We start from the raw sequence: 16,679 nt of genomic DNA, 5'->3' as shown, positions 1-16,679 counted from the left end.
ATTTATAAATTAGCTGTGCTTCTAAAATGCTTCTAATGATATGCTGTTAAAATGCTTCTAATAAGCTTTGCTTCTTACTGCCCTTTCTTATTGGACCAGGAATATTGTTTTTCTTTCTTTTATTCTTTATTCATTTTATAAATAAAACAAGAATAAGTAACAAAGAATTATTAATCTATTATTACATCATAACAACACGATCCTGAGTAATTTTATTTTCACAATGTGCTTTGACAATCCGAAACCAACCCCTCAAATGTCCAGAAGTACCATCCCTAGCATTTCTTTCTTTTGTCCCCCAAGTTGTCTGCCTTCCATTTGACCAATCCCTCTCTAAATAACTAACATTTGTTTTCAATGGGTATCAAAAGAAATGGCTGATTCCTCTTGCTAATCCCTTATGAAACCTTTATAAATAATTTCCAGATACTAATCTACGTAGCAAATCATTAAGAATACATTTAGGTTTAAAAAGAGAATGAGTTTTCCTTATATTCTTTTATTAGAGGGTGAATTTTTCATTATTATTAATAGTGTTATCCCAAGTTAAAATTTCTGTAGTATTCCAATCTGATTTTTTTTTTTCGTTTTGTTTTGAAGTCATGTCTGGCTTGCTCAGAACTTACTAATAGCTCAACATTCAGGAATCACTCCTGGAAGTGTTGAGAAACCATCTAGAATGTCAGGGATAGAAACCAGGTCTGTGTGCAAGGAAAGCACACTATCTGTTGTTCTATCAGTCTAGTCCCATTTTAAGCTGATTATTATCGTAGCCAAATAAATATTTTATCCTATGATGAATTTTCAAAATACATTGCTCTACAATTTTAGATTAATGACATTTAATTTTTCTACTCATTTAATTAAAACAATGTTTTGTATTGTGGCCAAACATGTCTGTGATCAGGACTTAATTCTGCTCTGTGCTCAGGAGTCACTCATAGAGGTGCCTGAGGAATCAAGATCAAACCAGGGTCAACTGCATGGAAGGCAAATGCCTTAACCCTTGTACTGTTTCTCTGGCTCTATGTAATTCTTCTCATTTTTTTTTTCCTTAAGAAGAGCCTATTTCCTACTTTTTCTCAGGTGGCAATGTGTGACTCTCATCCATTCCTTGGAAGACATATAGATACAGTAAAAAGCCACAAAAACCAATGAAAAGTGCACATACTTGCTCCAATGAACCTTTCCTCCTAGTGTCTGCATCTCACCAAGGATGGCAAGGAGTAGAGAGGACTTCCCACATCCCACTTGACCCACAATCATGGTTAATTGGCCTAGAGGAATGAAAAGAAAAATAATACACACTTTTCTTAGGAAAATACAAACAAAGCATATTTAGAAAAACCTAGTGATTCATAGCTGGCCAACTTTGAGCTCTAACCATAGGGATTCTAAACAATTCTCTCTGTAATACACAAGATTTCTTGAAAAAGAAAATCCAATTTAAGAAAATATAGGTGACCTCTATTTATTATTTACCAAACCATGAAAATAGTTGGCATCAGTAAAGAGTGCAATGAAATGATTGCCTAAATAACATTATTTTTTTTGTGTGTGTGTTTTTTGGGTCACACCTGGCAGTGCTCAGGGGTTACTCCTGGCTCAATGCTCAGAAATTGCTCCTGGCAGGCCCGGGGAACCATATGGGACGCCGGGATTCGAACCGATGACCTTCTGCATGAAAGGCAAGCGCCTTACCTCCATGTTATCTCTCCGGCCCCAAATAACATTATTTTTAAATTTTAACCCTATTCAGGCAGACAGATTGTTTTGACTTAAATAGATAACTATGATTCAAACATGATAGGGCTATTAGAAAGATATCTCTTCAAGTATTGACTTTTATTTGCATGCAAAATGGGAAAAGCTCAAGCTTCTGACTATGAAACCAAGTCAAGCAATCTCATTCAAATTCTTAGATTATTTGAATAAAAATTGTTGTTTATTGAGTCTTAAATATATTGATGTTTTTTATCATTCTTCTTTCCCAAGGGAAAAAATAATCAAAAAACATTTTCAGTAAATCATAATGGTTTCAATAAAATTAAATTAAAAATCATTTTCACAGAAGCATTCATTAAGTCCCTTCTCATTAAACTATGATATTTCCATTATTGCCATAAGATAAATCAGTAAATGAACTAAAAAAATTTAATTTGCCAGCAGTTTATCCAGGCTCCTGAGCTCCATGCTGCATAATATTTATGTCTTTAAAAGTCTTTTTAGGAGCCAGAGTGGTAGGGCATTTGCCTTGCACACAGCCGACTGAGGATGGATGGTGGTTTGAATCCCGGCACCCCATATAGTCCCCTTTGCCTGCCAGGAGTGATTCCTCAATACAGAGCCAGGAGTAACCCTGAGCACCTTCGGGTGTGATCCAAAAAGAAAATAAAATTAAAGGTCTTTTTATAGGCTCAATGATCTTGAAATCTTATCACTGTGATAATTCACACTTACAGAAATAAATGATTTCTCGTACCTGTTGGAATTCGAATATCTATATTGGATAAGGTAGCTATACCACTGCCCCATGAGAAATACCCATTTGTGACCTAGAAAATAAGAATGTATAAATCAGTCTCTAAAAATCTTTTGCATGTAATTACTCGAGAAAAATCCCAAATACAACAAAGTTTCTTTTTAAAACTCTAAAAGGATTTCACCCCAAAAGTCCAAGAGCAGATAATATATTTTCAAGAAAAGAAACAAAGTTTAATTTAAGAGCTTACTCTAGATAATGTCCATGTTAAACTGAAAGTTATAATACTCTTAAGAGTGGAATATAGGAGCTGGAGAGATAGCATGGAGGTAAGGCGTTTGCCTTTCATGTAGAAGTCATTGGTTCGAATCTTGGCATCCCATATGGTCCCCTGAGCCTGCCAGGAGCGATTTCTGAGCATAGAGCCAGGAGGAGTAAGTAACCCCTGAGCACTATCGGGTGTGACCCAAAAACCAAAAACCAAAACCAAAATCAAAACAAAACAAAACAAAAACAAAAAAAGAATGAAATATGAACAAATAAATGATATAAAAATACATAGAGGCCATAAATAAGTAAAAGTGCATAAAGATACATTTCTGGCAAAGGTTTCAAGTATAAGAAATCATCATTAATAATACTGAAAATAACAGAATCTCAATCAATTAAAACAAAAGAAGATTCATTCTCCAAGGGCCAGAGAAATAGCAGTGCTAAGATGGGTAATGTGTTTGTTTGCCTTGCACGCGGCTGACCCAGGACAAACCTGGGTTTGATCCCCTAGCATCTCATATGGTCCCCCAAGTCAGGAGTGATTTCTGAGTGCATAGCCAGGAGTAACCCCTGAGCATCACCGCGTGTGATCCAAAATTCAAAAAAAAAAAAAAAAGAATATTCATTCTCTAGTTACTAAAGCGTACTGCAAGGGATCCCTGAATTGATCTCTGACATTACACATCCTCTGAAAACTGTCAAGTGTATCAAAAATAAAAATAAAAGGACATACGTGGGGCCAGAAAGATCAAACAGGGAATAAAATGCTGGCCTATCATGAGACCAGTCTGAGTTGAATCAGACATAGGGGTAAACCTTGAGCACCACTGGATGTGACCTCAAAACAAGACAAAAACAAAAACAATAAGGCATGCTTTTTATGATCAATACTGGGGTCAGGCATGAGAAAAGACTGAGAATGACAAGAATCATATGCTCCTTCAAAAATTTGCTTAAATGTAACAATCAACAATAATCACTATAGATAAAACTTAAAACACATTTGTAGAATCTTCCCCTGCAATAGCAAGATATTTCCACTATGAATTATCACCTTGATTGCAATATCCTCTGTCTCCAGAGGACGAAGCCGTCGGGTTGATTGCTCATAGCTGTCCAGTTGGTATCTCCCAGGCTGCTTCCTGTTAAAAGTTTTCGTTTGCTGTATTTCACATGAAAAAAAAAAAAACACAAGTTAACACTTCATGGGAAAATTAAATGAGATTTTAGTGGACATGAAATACATGTTGCTACTTCACTTAAATCCCACAGATAAAGGACAACTGTATGTCCCATTTAAATTATTTCAAAGTACTCCCTCACACACATAAATAAGAAGAATACTGCTGTAATATGAAAGTAAATTCACAGTCTTTTTTTTGGGGGGGGGCACACCCAGCGTTGCTCAGTGATTACTTCTGGCTGTCTGCTCATAAATAGCTCCTGGCAGGCATGGGGGACCATATGGGACACTGGGATTCGAACCAACCACCTTTGGTCCTGGATCGGCTGCTTGCAAGGCAAACGCCGCTGTGCTATCTCTCCGGGCCCACAAGTCTTTTGATAAAAATGAAAATGTGGATTTTTCAGTTTGAAAACAAAGGAAGTCTATATGATCTTAGATATGCCCTTCACCCTCATTATAAAGAACTCCGTATTAGATCAGGGGTTGAGTTGATTCACACAGGTTCAACTTGAATCTAGTTGTGCGACTGCTAAGCTTTGTGACAGTTTCCTTAACATATCTCATTTCCTCAACACATCACTTAAAGGTTCTATATCTTGGATATACAAAGTACTCACAAAAGCTAACTCCACAAAACCCAAAAATCCTATCAAAAATTGGGAGAGGAGATAAACAGACACTTCACTTCTCTGTGGAAGTTCAATAGATAACCAACAGACATATTAAAAATGCTCATCATTATAATTGGGGAAATCCAAATTAAGACAATAATGAGATATCATTTTACACCAGTGAGTATGGCACATATCAAAAATGATGGGAAAAATCACTTTTGGGGATGTGATGAGAAAGGAACTCTCGTGTATTGTTGGTGTGGATTCTGCCTGGTCCAACCTCTATAGAAAACAGTATGAAGGGTTCTCACTAAACTCAAAATTGAGCTGCCAGCAACCCCGCTTTTGGGCATCTATTCCTAGGACCAAAAGACATTCATCCACAAGGATGTATGCACACCACTACTCATTGCAGCACTTCATATAATAGCTAAGATCATGAAGGTGTGGTGTGGTGTGTGTGTGTGTGTGTGTGTATACATATATACATATATACAATGGAATACTACATAGATGTAAGAAATGATATAATAATGCAATTTACAGCAACATGAATGGAACTGGAAGATGGTATGTTAAATGAAGTAAGCCAGACAAAGAATAAATACAGGATTATATCATATGTGTGTGGTATTTAGAATAATCTCATGAAGAAATGCAATGGTTTAAATGGGAGTTTAAACCTTAGCCCATTGAACACCCTTAGCCCCAGAGTATAGCAAGGGGAAAGAATAAAACTGAGTGAAGGAGAAACAGAAATACCAAAAGATGACATTAAGCAGTCTGAGGTGGATTGGAGAAAATAAAAAAGGACAGAACTACATATTCAAGCCAAAGCCAACAACAGTGAAATCAAGAGAACCAAACTCTAACAATATAAACTTTAAATATTCCTGTTATATTGGCAAGCTGCGGGGGTGGGGGGGTGGGAGGGTGATGTTTGGAATATACTCTGGGAACATTGCTGGAAGGAGGTTGACACTGGTGGTGGAACTGGCCCTAATCCATTCATTGTATGTCTTAAATTCAACTATAAAGTACTCTGTAAATCACAATGGTATTCTAAAAAAGGTCTTATCTCCCTTAGTATCCTAAGGTCTAAAATCTCATACAGTCACTGTAATCAGGTTGAAGACAGAAATCATAAACATCACCCAAGCAGTCATTATAGGATGGGGGAAAGAACCACACAAAAATTTAGGAATTTTTCTCAAATGTGTAGATTATTTCACAAGAAGAATCATGAGACTATTAGATTATATGTTCCTTTCCTCAAATATTAAGGCATTATTCTGATTCAAAGGACTAAGTAGGTGGAGGCAGCCTTTTTTTTGCCAATGGCCATTTGGATATTAATAAAATTCATGGACCATGTACAGTGATTGTGGTCCATTGATGCAAAGCATATATATCTGTCTCACCATGGACCAAAGCCAGATAATTTGGACCTTAAATGGTCTTGGGGCCAATGCTCCCCACCCCAAAAGCCTCATTGGAAAGATAAGACCAGCTGCCAGTGGTGGTCTTCAAACACATAAACTTGTTAGGTTATAACTAGAAGTTTGGCATTGTCTATTTTTGACCTTATGTAAATTCAATATATAAGTCAAATATACATTTGACTATATATAATAAATATATACTATATACATATATTCTTTATATAAAAATAGGCAAAGGTAGAAAATTCAGTTGTAAAAATCTCTAATTTAGTAAAATGTGTGAACTCATTTGTACCAACCTGTTAGTAAACTCAGTTATACTAATCTCTAGTTTAGTAAAACGTGTAAATTCAAAACTTGTTCCGTGTGTATAATATGCATATAAATGCAAACAGAGAGAATGATGTCTTAAGTACTTATAGAGTTTACAACAACTAAATAGTTGTATGATTGGAAGTGGTTAAATTACCTACCAAATAATGGAATTCTAGAATTGTGAAATGTTTTTAGGCTAGAATTTCAGGTTTAGATTTTTGAAAAAATACAATGAATTCAGACTATGGTAATCAGAAGAATGATTCATCAGTAACTTAATCCAAAAGGAGAGACTCCATTTCTACTTGTCATCCACTAGCAACAGAATCTCAAGCCATCAAATAACATATTGCTATACTATGCGGAAATAAATACACACAGGATTGGAATCCATTGATTTGAGCTAGCAAGCAGACATTCTGTCATAGAATGCATTTTACTTTTGAAATAAAGGTGCTATCAAACTTTGTCTTAGTTTTATTTTTTTTTCTTCCATAAGTGTCCCTGATGACCCTAAAAGCATTTTGCTTGAGATGATGTAGAAAATCACTGTTCTTCATGCTGATTATCTTTTCCACATAAGACAGGCCCACACCTACACATCAATCCACTCTCTTCTAGCCCTGGAGAGATCCAAAGACATTACTTCATATTCTCCACAGAACTCATGAGAAGATGGGAAGAGAAGTGTTGACAGAACTTGAGTTCCACAGATATAATCTGAAGAGACTTTGGCACTATCATGTCCTTAAAGGTCCACAGAGAGTCTACAACCAAGACTACATATAACACTGTGTTTTTAGAGGACATAGCATCTCACTTTTATTATTTTTAATTTTTTATTTAAAGAACCATGATTACAAAATTATTAATAATTAAAAGCTTTAGGCCCATCATATTTCAACACCAATCTCACTACCAGTATCAACTCCCATTACCAGTATTCCTATACTCCATCATCCCCCTCCCTCATCCCCACTCCCATTCCCTTCTTACCAGGCACATTACAAAGTTTGGTAATTGCAGCTTAGATCTCCATATTTTTAGTGTTGTTGAATCTGTGCTTTGGGTTTATTACCACTTTCACCCATCATCAATATAATGTAAGTACTGACCCTTGCTTCTCTATTATATCCCTTTCTCCTCTTTCTTCCCTTTTTGGTTTCTTTCCTTCTCTGTCCTTCTCCTTAAGATCTAGGATTAAGGGTGATCTCGGCATTCCCCCTTTACTACATTACATTTCCTCGTCTATTTATCCTTTATGCCATATAAAAAGGGGATCGTCCTGAGAATGCAGCATCTTACACACTCTCAAGAAGGATTTGCCAAGGGTGTATTTTTTCTGAACACAAAACATTTTTTGCTCTGTCTTTTAAAGTGGTCATTTGTAGTTTGGCCCATGATTAGTGATGAATGGCCCCCAAATGCATTAAAGTTTGTCTGGTTTTAGTAACACAGAAGATATGAATGCATCTTAAGGGGATTCTTTATTCCCTTAAAAAGAGTCCTCAACTCTTGAGTTGAAGAAAAAGATCCCTAACTCTTTCTCCATTTACATTTCTCCTGTCAGGTCATTTCACGCAGGTCCATCTTTATTTTTTCCTCTAATATAACCATTTCTTTTTCTTTTATTATAAAATCTTTATTTAAGCACCATGATTACAAGTGTGATTGTAGATGGTTTCAGTCACAAACAGAATAGCCCCCTTCACCAATGCAACATTCCCACTACCATTTCATCATCCTACATAATTTCTCACTCTGCTCACACCCTCAGCTCTGAAAGATGACCCATGACTTCTTTGGTAATTCTCATCACCCAAAGTATGACAAGACTATTTTTAAACTATCTTTTCACTCTACTTCATATCCTGGATTTTTAGTCCATGTCTACATAATAACAAATAAGTATTTTTAAACACACTTTAACATGGTTGGTGGCTTCTTCCTAAAATCCACACCTGCTCAATAACCAAACTTAGTAGAGTGAAAAAAAATAAATCCAGAAGAAATCAGACAGTCTAACTATAGTCAAGTTTGAGTCTTCACTATTTTAGTTGTTATAAACAAGATGTATTAAGAGAATTAATAAAGACTGGCTTTTGGTAAAAGGCCTTGAACCCTCAATCAATTCCAGTAAGAATATTGCAGGTGCATTTTTATTTGGTTCCAACAATGATAAACATTTATTTGGGAAACAAATATTTCCTTAAGAGAAACATGAATAGTATTACTATTACATTAAAAAACTCATTAATTTTAAAATAACTTTTCTCCACTTTATTGTCACGAAATATATATGGATTTTAGAAGATTTTCTTCAGAATTTTTTAGACACATTTAGAGTGGTACAGCCCAATGCCACTGATTTAAATATTATCTAATGACTATTATTATAATTATTTAACCCAGTTTAACTCAATTCTGCCTTTTCTTCTAAGATGTCAATAAATATCTTAACATTATCAGGTGCAAATATTTCTTGTTTCCACCCTAATACCAGCCAACTTTGGTTTTACACAATTTCAGTTTTACCCAAGAGTCAAACCAGTAACTTAGAATTCATCATTCAATACACTTTCTCCCTCATTCCTTCATTAACAATCTTTCAGCAAGTCTTTATTTAACATGAAATGGTCATTAAACACTTCTCACATCAACCATCGACAGAGTTATTTTAACCATCATCATTTCTTGGAAATATTTTATGTTAATTTTCTATTTGGGGGGGGCAATGCACATAGAGGTGTTCAAGAATTCTTTTTTTTTTTTTTTTTTTTAATTTTTTTTTTATTTAAACACCTTGATTACATACATGATTGTGTTTGGGTTTCAGTCATACAAGGAACACCACCCATCACCAGTGCAACATTCCCATCACCCAAGTCCCAAATCACCCTCCTCCCCACCCAACCCCCGCCTGTACCCTAAACAGGCTCTACATTTCCCTCATACATTCTCAATATTAGGACAGTTCAAAATGTAGTTATTTCTCTAACTAAACTCATCACTCTTTGTGGTGAGCTTCCTGAGGTGAGCTGGAACTTCCAGCTCTTTTCTCTTTTGTGTCTGAAAATTATTATTACAAGGGTGTCTTTCATTTTTCTTAAAACCCATAGATGAGTGAGACCATTCTGCGTTTTTCTCTCTCTCTCTGACTTATTTCACTCAGCATAATAGATTCCATGTACATCCATGTATAGGAAAATTTCATGACTTCATCTCTCCTGACAGCTGCATAATATTCCATTGTGTATATGTACCACAGTTTCTTTAGCCATTCATCTGTTGAAGGGCATCTTGGTTGTTTCCAGAGTCTTGCTATGGTAAATAGAGCTGCAATGAATATAGGTGTAAGGAAGGGGTTTTTGTATTGTATTTTTGTGTTCCTAGGGTATATTCCTAGGAGTGGTATAGCTGGATCGTATGGGAGCTCGATTTCCAGTTTTTGGAGGAATCTCCATATCGCTTTCCATAAAGGTTGAACTAGACAGCATTCCCACCAGCAGTGGATAAGAGTTCCTTTCTCTCCACATCCCCGCCAACACTGTTTATTCTCATTCTTTGTGATGTGTGCCATTCTCTGGGGTGTGAGGTGGTATCTCATCGTTGTTTTGATTTGCATCTCCCTGATGATTAGTGATGTGGAACATTTTTTCATGTGTCTTTTGGCCATGCGTATTTCTTCTTTGTCAAAGTGTCTGTTCATTTCTTCTCCCCATTTTTTGATGGGGTTAGATGTTTTTTTCTTGTAAAGTTCTGTCAGTGCCTTGTATATTTTGGAGATTAGCCCCTTATCTGATGGGTATTGGGTGAATAGTTTCTCCCACTCAGTGGGTGGCTCTTGTATCCTGGGCACTATTTCCTTTGAGGTGCAGAAGCTTCTCAGCTTAATATATTCCCATCTGTTAATCTCTGCTTTCACTTGCTTGGAGAGTGCAGTTTCCTCCTTGAAGATGCCTGTAATGTCCTGTAGTGTTTTGCCTATGTGCTGTTCTATATATCTTATGGTTTTGGGGCTGATATCGAGGTCTTTAATCCATTTGGATTTTACCTTTGTACATGATGTTAGCTGGGGGTCTAAGTTTAATTTTTTGCAAGTGGCTATCCAATTGTGCCAACACCACTTGTTGAAGAGGCTTTCCCTGCTCCATTTAGGATTTCCTGCTCCTTTATCAAAAATTAGATGGTTGTATCTCTGGGGAACATTTTCTGAGTATTCAAGCCTATTCCACTGATCTGAGGACCTATCCTTATTCCAATACCATGCTGTTTTGATAACTGTTGCTTTGTAGTACAGTTTAAAGTTGGGAAAAGTAATTCCTCCCATATTCTTTTTCCCAATGATTGCTTTAGCTATTCGAGGGTGTTTATTGTTCCAAATGAATTTCAAAAGTGTCTGATCCACTTCTTTGAAGAATGTCATGGGTATCTTTAGAGGGATGGCATTAAATCTGTATAATGCCTTGGGGAGTATTGACATTTTGATGATGTTAATCCTGCCAATCCATGAGCAGGGTATGTGTTTCCATTTCCGTGTGTCCTCTCTTATTTCTTGGAGCAGAGTTTTATAGTTTTCTTTGTATAGGTCCTTCACATATTTAGTCAAGTTGATTCCAAGATATTTGAGTTTGTGTGGTACTATTGTGAATGGGGTTGTTTTCTTAATGTCCATTTCTTCTTTATTACTGTTGGTGTATAGAAAGGCCATTGATTTTTGTGTGTTAATTTTGTAGCCTGCCACCTTGCTATATGAGTCTATTGTTTCTAGAAGCTTTTTGATAGAGTCTTTAGGGTTTTCTAAGTAGAGTATCATGTCATCTGCAAACAGTGAGAGCTTGACTTCTTCCTTTCCTATCTGGATTCCCTTGATATCCTTTTCTTGCCTAATCGCTATAGCAAGTACTTCCAGTGCTATGTTGAATAGGAGTGGTGAGAGAGGACAGCCTTGTCTTGTGCCAGAATTTAGAGGGAAGGCTTTCAGTTTTTCTCCATTGAGGATAATATTTGCCACTGGCTTGTGGTAGATGGCCTTCACTATATTGAGAAAGGTTCCCTCCATTCCCATCTTGCTGAGAGTTTTGATCAAGAATGGGTGTTGGACCTTATCAAATGCTTTCTCTGCATCTATTGATATGATCATGTGGTTTTTATTTTTCTTGTTATTGATGTTGTGTATTATGTTGATAGATTTACGGATGTTAAACCAGCCTTGCATTCCTGGGATGAAACCTACTTGATCGTAGTGGATGATCTTCTTAATGAGGCATTGAATCCTATTTGCCAGGATTTTGTTGAGGATCTTTGCATCTGCATTCATCAGTGATATTGGTCTGTAATTTTCTTTTTTGGTAGCGTCTCTGTCTGGTTTAGGTATCAAGGTGATGTTGGCTTCATAAAAGCTATTTGGAAGTGTTTCTGTTTGTTCAATTTCATGAAAGAGTCTTGCCAAGATTGGCAGTAGTTCCTCTTGGAAAGTTTGATAGAATTCATTAGTGAATCCATCTGGACCTGGGCTTTTGTTTTTCGGCAGACATTTGATTACTGTTTTAATTTCATCAATGGTGATGGGGGTGTTTAGATATGCTACATCCTCTTCCTTCAACTGTGGAAGATTATAAGAGTCCAAGAATTTATCCATTTCTTCCAGGTTCTCATTTTTAGTGGCGTAGAGTTTTTCAAAGTAGTTTCTGATTACCCTTTGAATCTCTGTCATATCAGTAGTGATCTCTCCTTTTTCATTCCTGATACGAGTTATCAAGTTTCTCTCTCTCTCTTTCTTTGTTAGGTTTGCCAGTGGTCTATCAATCTTGTTTATTTTTTCAAAGAACCAACTTCTGCTTTCGTTGATCTTTCGGATTGTTTTTTGAGTTTCCACTTCGTTGATTTCTGCTCTCAGCTTTGTTATTTCCTTCTGTCTTCCTGTTCTTGGGTCCTTTTGTTGAGCATTTTCTAGTTCTATTAGCTGTGTCATTAAGCTACTCAGGTAAGCTCCTTCTTCCTTCCTGATGTGTGCTTGCAAAGCTATAAATTTTCCTCTCAGTACTGCTTTTGCTGTGTCCCATAAGTTCTGAGAGTTTGTGTCTTTATTGTCATTTGTTTCCAGGAACCTTTTTATTTCCTCCTTGATTTCATCTCGGACCCACTGGTTATTGAGCATGAGGCTGTTTAACTTCCAGGTGTTAAAGTGTTTCTTCTGAGTCCCTTTGGAGTTCACAAATAATTTCAGAGCCTTGTGGTCAGCGAAGGTAGTCTGCAAAATTTCTATCCTCTTGATCTTATGGAGGTATGTTTTATGTGCCAGCATGTAGTCTATCCTGGAGAATGTCCCATGTACATTGGAGAAGAATGTGTATCCAGGTTTCTGGGGATGGAGTGTCCTATATATATCCACTAGGCCTCTTTCTTCCATTTCTCTCCTCAGGTCTAGTATATTCTTGTTGGGTTTCAGTCTGGTTGACCTGTCCAGTGTTGACAAAGCCGTGTTTAGGTCCCCCACAATTATTGTGTTGTTGTTGATATTATTTTTCAGATTTGTCAGCAGTTGTATTAAATATTTTGCTGGCCCCTCATTCGGTGCATATATGTTTAGGAGAGTGAATTCTTCCTGCTCTACGTACCCCTTGATTAATATAAAATGTCCGTCTTTGTCCCTTACAACCTTCCTGAGTATAAAGTTTGCATTATCTGATATTAGTATGGCCACTCCAGCTTTTTTATGGGTGTTGTTTGCTTGGATAACTTTTCTCCAGCCTTTTATTTTGAGTCTATGTTTGTTCTGACTATTCAGGTGCGTTTCTTGTAGGCAGCAGAAGGTTGGATTGAGTTTTTTGATCCATTTAGCCACTCTGTGTCTCTTAACTGGTGCATTTAGTCCATTGACGTTGAGAGAAAGAATTGTCCTGGGATTTAACGCCATCTTTATTTCAAAATTTGGTGTGTCTTTTGGGTAGTCTTGTCTTAGATTAGGTCTTTCAGTTTTTCTCTTAAGACTGGTTTTGTGTCTGTGAAGTTTCTGAGCTGTTTTTTGTCTGTGAAACCATGTATTCTTCCATCAAACCGGAAAGTGAGTTTTGCTGGGTATAGTATTCTGGGTGAAGCATTCATTTCATTCAGTCTTGTCACAATATCCCACCACTGCTTTCTGGCATTGAGCGTTTCTGGTGACAGGTCTGCTGTAAATCTCAGGGAAGCTTGCTTGAACATGATTTCCCCTTTTGATCTTGCTGTTTTCAGAATTCTGTCTCTATCTGTGGGATTTGTCATTGTGACTAGGATGTGTCTTGGGGTGGTTTTTCTGGGGTCTCTTTTGGTTGGTACTCTTCGGGCATGCAGGATTTGATCACATATATTCTTTAGCTCTGGAAGTTTCTCTTTAATGATGTTCTTGACCATTGATTCTTCCTGGAAATCTTCTTCCTGGGTCTCTGGGACTCCAATGATTCTTAAGTTGTTTCTGTTGATCTTATCATAGACTTCTATTTTCGTCTGTTCCCATTCTTTGACTAATTTTTCCATTGTCTGCTCATTTGCTTTAAGTTTTTTGTCCAATCTCTCCTGCTGTATGGAATTGTTATGTATCTCATCTTCCACAGCACCAAGTCTATTCTCAGCTTCTGATACCCTGTCCCAGAGCTTATCCATTTTGTCATTCACTTCGTTTACTGAGTTTTTCAGGCCTGTTAGTTGACATGTTATTTCAGTTTGGAGTTTTGTCATTTCTGCCTTCATATTTTCTTGGTTCTTATTAGTGTTCTGTTCAACTCGATCCATGGTTTCTTGGAGTCTGTTGAGCACCTTCCATATTGCTAGTCTAAAGTCCTTATCTGAGAGGTTGATTAGTTGTTCAGTCATTATCTGGTCCTCAGAATTGTCATCTTCATTCTCTATGTCTGATGCTGGCCTGCGCTGTTTCCCCATTGTCACATTTGTATTGTGGGTTTTTCTACGTGTTGTAGTGGTATTCATTGTCTATATGATGTAGGCAGCACACTCCTCTGGCTCCTCCCTTTCTGGATGGGCTGACTTGCCTCTAAGGGAGGGGAGTCCTCCGTGGATGAAGCCTCACACTGGGTCAAATCTTAGGCCCGAGCATGTAACAGAGAAGACAGTCCAGAGAGAAATGTTTGCTTCTGTGATATAGCGCCGTTCTTAGTGTGATTTTTCCTTCTTGTTGCAATGGAGTTCTTTCCTTAGAAAGAGTGCACGGCCGCGTAGCGAAGCGGAGCGGCCGTGCTCCTCTGAGCCTCTTTTTGCCCCACTCGCAAGAGTTTCACGCAAGAGGACAGTAGACAGACATAGACAGGTCACACTCACAGTCTTTCACAGCTGAGCCCCACTGGGCCGGTGTACTTTTGCGGATTTTCCCCGCCTGGTGTCACACACAGGGAGCCAGCTTTTGCAAAGGATAGCCGGTTTTTATGCTCTGAAGTCCCTCCCTGAAAATGGCGTCTGGGCGAGCGAGGTTTCTGGAGGCTCTTTTTGCCCCACTCGCAAGAGTTTCACGCAAGAGGACAGTAGACAGACATAGACAGGTCACACTCACAGTCTTTCACAGCTGAGCCCCACTGGGCCGGTGTACTTTCGCGGATTTTCCCCGCCTGGTGTCACACACAGGGAGCCAGCTTTTGCAAAGGATAGCCGGCTTTTATGCTCTGAAGTCCCTCCCTGAAAATGGCGTCTGGGCGAGCGAGGTTTCTGGAGGCTCTTTTTGCCCCACTCGCAAGAGTTTCACGCAAGAGGACAGTAGACAGACATAGACAGGTCACACTCACAGTCTTTCACAGCTGAGCCCCACTGGGCCGGTGTACTTTTGCCGTTCAAGAATTCTTTACAACTGTGCTAAGAGAAAATTGCAGTGCCAGGGATCACACCCAGGCTTCCCATATGCCTGCATGCATTGGCACTTAGCCACTTGAGCTATCTCTCCCTGGTACTATCTTGTGTTATTGTATATATTTTGCAGTAAAAGATTTTGCCTTTCCTTTTGGATTAACATGCACCATTCTTCTAGGAAGAAGTCCTTGAAGATTTCTAAAGTAGAACCTCTCACATTGTTAATTGATTTTAGATTTTTTTCGAGGCTAGTCCTAAAAATCGGTGACAACTTTTCTTGACGTAAATGTAGAGCTTCCATTCTGTTTCATCCACTCTTGCAATTGGCCCCCTTTACAGATTCTAGAATAAAGAGAAGGACTTACAAGGCCAGTGTGTTTCTTGCAAGACTCAAAGGTAAGAGTGCCTTCCCCAGATCGCCAGCTGTCCTCGCCAATCTCATCACTCAGCAGAAACTCATTCAACTTTTGAACACTGCAAGAGATGGGGAGCAAACACAAATATAAATTAAAACTAAAACCATCATCAAGTACTGCTACTCAGATGAGCCTCCTTCCCATTCATTATCCTGGTTGCGCAGTCCTCTGTCAGGACCGCCTGGGCTTTCAGCTAAGATGAATGAGCCTCTTAACTTGTTCTGCACAGATGAGTTTTTAGGACCTGGTTCTTTTAGTGCTAATATTAGAAAAGACTTAGGAAAACCAAAAGTGATGACCCTGAATGCAGCCATTTTTTCCCACTTTTTTAAAAATCATCATCTTCTTTATTTTAATTTTATTTATATTATTTGGTCATTTTATTCCTGATCAAAGGCTGTAGAATTGGGGAGGAATTTGGAACAAAATAGTTTAAAATAATCCCAATAATAAAGTTTTTTTTATTCAACTGTATACAGAAGAAAACCAAAATGTGGGGTTGTTAAGGGCAATGTTGGAAAGAATTCAGCATGGACCATACAGACTTGGGCCTTATCCTCAAAGCATGTTCCTGAGTCACTTAAAATTTTATGTAGTCTGTAAACTTTTCAAGAAGCGTATCTTCTAGTGACTTGTTACCAAAGGGTGTCCAAGGGCCAGCAAAATCAGCCTCACCTAGAATTCACTAGGAATAAGAGTACCTTATGCCTTTCCACAACCCTCAATACCTACATCATATTCAAGTCCCACCAGCTCCAGGACTGAACCCCAGCACTCTGTTTGAGAAGTCCTGCTCTGACAAAGTGCTTGGCAGACATTCCTGAGTTGCCTTCTCCCTATGCTAGACAGGGATGCTTTGCCCACCCCCATTCTATTCTAATGTTCTTAAGTCAATGTCATGAGATCAGGAACAAACTTCTTCCCTGAAGTAAAATAATACACTAGAAAAAGTTCTATAGGATTGCAAAGAAGAAAGGCTATGTTGATCAAGGTAGGAGGCAGAATGTGGCCACAGTAACAGGAGCCAACCAGTAGCTATGATGGGGCAAGTTAATCTTTGCTCAGAAGGGAGCTAGAAGGTAGAAATCGCATGCTAATAAATTCAAGGATACTTTT

At 37.9% G+C, this 16,679-nt stretch overlaps 1 protein-coding gene across 2 annotated transcripts in view; it reads right to left on the bottom strand.

Moving 5' to 3' along the window:
* The window catches only part of ABCC9 (ATP binding cassette subfamily C member 9), a 117,241-nt gene that overhangs the window by 62,662 nt on the left and 37,900 nt on the right, over positions 1-16,679 (bottom strand). For both annotated transcript variants that reach the window (XM_049783877.1, XM_049783878.1), the window contains exons 13-16: positions 15,513-15,621; positions 3,810-3,917; positions 2,483-2,555; positions 1,172-1,277 (exon numbers count right to left, since the gene is read on the bottom strand). In XM_049783877.1, the coding sequence (XP_049639834.1) occupies positions 1,172-1,277; positions 2,483-2,555; positions 3,810-3,917; positions 15,513-15,621 (396 nt within the window). The remainder of the gene's footprint in view (positions 1-1,171; positions 1,278-2,482; positions 2,556-3,809; positions 3,918-15,512; positions 15,622-16,679) is intronic.

This window comes from Suncus etruscus, chromosome 11 (genome assembly GCF_024139225.1).
Source record: "Suncus etruscus isolate mSunEtr1 chromosome 11, mSunEtr1.pri.cur, whole genome shotgun sequence".
Lineage (NCBI taxonomy): Eukaryota > Metazoa > Chordata > Mammalia > Eulipotyphla > Soricidae > Suncus > Suncus etruscus.
The sequence above is the reverse complement of the archived record's forward strand: the minus strand, read 5'-3'. Positions and strand labels throughout refer to the sequence as shown.